The sequence below is a fragment of the Chaetura pelagica genome, unplaced genomic scaffold, assembly GCF_000747805.2.
Source record: "Chaetura pelagica isolate M959 unplaced genomic scaffold, ChaPel_1.0 scaffold1938, whole genome shotgun sequence".
Classification (NCBI taxonomy): domain Eukaryota; kingdom Metazoa; phylum Chordata; class Aves; order Apodiformes; family Apodidae; genus Chaetura; species Chaetura pelagica.
Window position 1 is genome coordinate 10479 of NW_009954138.1, and position 3962 is coordinate 14440.

The window sequence follows — 3962 nt, forward strand, 5'->3', positions numbered from 1 at the left end:
GGGGGGTTTGGGGGAGTTTGATAACTTTTTGGGGGGATTTGTTGGGTTAGGGGGGATTTGTGGGGTTTTGGGGCCGGTTGCTGGGGTTTTGGGGTGGATTCCTGGTTTTTTGGGTCATTGTTCTTGGGACATTGTGCTTTTTTGAGGCCATCGTCAGGTTTGGGGTCATTGGGGCTTTAGGGACGTTGTTTCGGGGGGTTCCACCAGGTTTTTTGGGGCCCTCTGGGTTTTTTGGGGTCGTTCCAGTTTTTTGGGGGCGTCGCATGAGATTTTTGGGTAGTTCCACAAGATTTTTTGGGTCGTTCCACAAGGTTTTTGCATTCCACTTTTTTGGGGGCATTCCACGAGGTTTTTGGGTCCTTTCAGGTTTTTTGAGGCATCCCAGGAGATTTTTGGATCATTCCACAAGATTTTTCAGGCTGTTCCCCGAGGTTTTGGGGTCGTTCCCCGAGGTTTTGGGCCATCCCACAAGGTTTTGGGTCCCCAGGTGAACTCCCTGGACGACAACGGGGTCCTGGTGGGGAACTGGACCGGGGATTATTCCCAAGGGACCAACCCCTCGTCCTGGGCCGGTTCCGTCGAGATCCTGCGGAGCTACCATGGCACCGGTGCCCCTGTGCGCTACGGGCAGTGCTGGGTCTTCGCTGGCGTCATGACCACTGGTTTGTACTGGTTTATACTGGTTTGTACTGGGACCGACTCGGCGGGAGTGTGGGAAGAGAGGCTGGGGGCTGTGGGAAGGTCTGGAGACCCCCAGGGGATGCTGGGAAGAGGGTGGAGCGGCTCAGAAGGTGGGGAATTTGGGTTAGGGGGGTGGGGTTTGTCCTGGTTTTTACTGGTTTCGTACTGGTTTGTACTGGTTTTGTACTGGGAGGTGTTGGGAGCTGCTGGGAGTCAAATGAGGGGAAACCAGACACCCCAGTATGAGCTTAAATGGAACCTAAAATGCGTCGTTGATACTGGTTTGTACTGGTTTGGTCCGGTAGTAAACTGGGTCATACTGGTCTCATACTGGTTTGTACTGGTTTCATACTGGTTTGTACTGGGACTGACTGAGGGAGCATGGGAAGAGAGGTTGGGGGGGTGGGAAGGTCTGGAGACCCCCAGGGGGTGGCGGGAAGAGGGTGGAGTGGCTCAAAAGGTGGAGAATTTGGGATTAGAGGGGTGAGTTTTGTACTGGCTTGTACTGGTTTTGTACTGGGAGTGTCGGGAGCTGCTGGGAGTCAAGTGAAGGGAAACTAGACCCCCCAGTATGGGGATAAATGGAACCTAAAATGCATCGTTGATACTGGTTTGTACTGGTTTGGTCCAGTAGTAGACTGGGTCATACTGGTCTCATACTGGTTTGTACTGGGAGGTGTCGGGAGCTGCTGGGAGTCAAATGAGGGGAAACCAGACCCCCCAGTATGGGGATGAACCTAAACCATTGATACTGATTTGGACTTGTTATATCTTTATACTGGTCTGTACTGGTTTAGACTGGTTTGATCTCCTCATAGACCAGTTTAGACTGGTTGGACCAACTGGTTTAGAATGGGAGGCCTCCCAGTGTGGGTTGGGAGGCCGGTGGGACCTTCTGGTGGGGGAAGTAGAGTGAGATCCGGGCTTGTAGGGGCACATACTGGTTTATACTGGTTTATACTGGTGTCCCCAGTGCTGAGGTGCCTGGGCCTGCCCACCCGGACCGTCACCAACTACAACTCAGCCCACGACACCGACGTGTCTCTCACCACCGACATCTACTTCGATGAGAACATGAAGCCCCTCGAGCGCCTCAACACCGACTCCGTCTGGTACTGGTTTATACTGGGGTGTACCGGTTGACACCAGGAGGGCCTCCCGAGGGGCTGGGATGGGGCTGAGGGGGGATGGGGGGGTGTTTTGGGGTGAAAAAGGGGTGATAAAGGTGGGGTTGGTTGAGGTTTGCTGGGGGCTGTACTGGTCTGTACTGGTCCGTAGTGGTCTGTACTGGTCTGTACTGGGCAGGAACTTCCACGTCTGGAATGACTGTTGGATGAAGCGCCCTGACCTCCCCCCAGGATACGATGGGTGGCAGGTGGTGGATGCCACCCCTCAGGAGACCAGCAGCGGTACTGGGTCATACTGGTTTATACTGGGAGGCACTGGGAGGAGGCCTCTGGGCTAGGGGGGAGGGGTGGCCAGTGGCTACTGGTCCTTACTGGTCTGTGCTGGTCCCTACTGGTCTGCACTGGTCCTTATTGGTTCGTACAAGTCCTTACTGGTCTACACTGTTTTCTACTGATTCATACTGGTCAATACTGGTTTACACCCATTTGTACTAGTTTGCACTGGGTCTTACTGGTTTATACTGGTTCTCATTGGCTTATACTGGTCCTTACTGGTCTACACTGGCTCTTATTGGTCTCTGTTAGTTCTTATAGGGCTTATACTGGGTCTGGGTGGTTTGTACTGGTCTGTACTGGCCAACACTGATTCCCATTGGCCTATACTGGTTCTCATTGGCCTATACCAGCTCTTACTGGTCTATACTGGTTCTTACTGGTTTATCTTGCTCCCTGTTGCTCTACACTGACTCTCACTGGGCTTCTGCTGGATCGTACTGGTCTGTACTGGTCTGTATTGGTTTCTACCAGCCCATACTGGTTTGTACTGGCCTGTACTGGTTTCTACCAGCTCGTACTGGTCTGTTGTGGTTCCTACTGGTCTGTACTCGGTTCCTACTGGGTTTCTACTGGCCCGTACTGGGTTCCTATTGGATTGTATTGGTTTCTACTGGCCCTTACTGGTTGATATTGGTTCCTACTGGCTTGTACTGGGTTTCTACTGGTTCCTACTGGCCTGTATTGGATCTGTACTGGGTTTCTACTGGCCCGTACTGGGTTTCTACTGGCCCCTACTGGCCCATATTGGGTCTGTATCAGGTTTCTACTGGCCAGTATTGGGCTTCTACTGGTTTCTACTGGCCTGTACTGGCCCTTACTGGGTTTGTGCTGGTTCCTACTGGCCCGTACTGGTTCCTACTGGCCCTTACTGGGTTTGTACTGGTTCCTACTGGCCTGTACTGGGTTCCTACCAGCCTGTACTGGTCTGAACTGGTGCGGTGCTGGTGCAGGGCTGTTCTGCTGCGGGCCCTGCTCGGTGACGGCTGTAAGGAACGGGGAGGTTTTCCTCAAGTACGACACCCCCTTCGTCTTTGCTGAGGTGAGAGGTCAGAGGGCACGGGGGGGGGGGGGTGAAAAGGGGTCTTGGGTCATGGGTTGGGGTGTTGGGGGATGGTGGGAGGCAAAGGGGTCATGGGTCAAGGGGAAGAGTTGGGGGTCTGAGGTCATCAGGGTTGAAATCTGGGGTCAAGGGTCGGGCTCTGGGGGGTCAAGGGTTGGGTGTCCAGGGTCCCACCCCCCAAAAAGGGAAGTGGGCGTGGCCGCCCGGGGGGGCGTGTCCCTGCATGCCAACGAGGGGCGTGTTCCCTGGATGCTAATGAGGGGCGTGTCCAGGTGAACAGCGACAAGGTGTACTGGCAGCGCCAGCCCGGCGGGGCCTTCCGGGTGGTGCACGTGGAGGAAGGAGCCATCGGGCGCCGCATCAGCACCCTGGGCGCAGGGGGAGGGGCCCGCCTGGACATCACCCACCAGTACAAGCACCCCGAGGGTCAGTGCCTGACCTTTGACCCCTTCCCCAAGGTGCTAGGGCTGAGGGTCTCATTGGCCAAGGAGGGTTGAGCGACACTTGATCCCAACCCTTGACCCCAGATGTCAACCATTTGACCCCAGACCCCCAACTCTTGACCCTGGACCCCCACCCTTGACCCCAGAACCTGACCCTTGACCCCAGACCCCCAACTCTTCCCCCCCAGCCCTGCAGACCCTTGACCCCAGCCCTTGACCCTTGACCCCTTCACCTCCCACCATCCCCAAACACTCCAACCCATGACTCAAGACCCCTTTTCACCCCCTCCTCCCCATGCTCTCTGACCCCTGACC

At 55.4% G+C, this 3962-nt stretch overlaps 1 protein-coding gene across 1 annotated transcript in view; it reads left to right on the forward strand.

Annotated features, from left to right (window-relative positions):
• The window catches only part of TGM1 (transglutaminase 1), a gene marked incomplete at both ends in the record, with an annotated part of 10656 nt that overhangs the window by 4585 nt on the left and 2109 nt on the right, over positions 1-3962 (forward strand). Inside the window, 5 exons of the mRNA XM_010002638.1 lie at positions 488-662; positions 1655-1793; positions 1987-2090; positions 3095-3183; positions 3477-3662. Of these exons, the coding sequence (XP_010000940.1) occupies positions 488-662; positions 1655-1793; positions 1987-2090; positions 3095-3183; positions 3477-3662 (693 nt within the window). The remainder of the gene's footprint in view (positions 1-487; positions 663-1654; positions 1794-1986; positions 2091-3094; positions 3184-3476; positions 3663-3962) is intronic.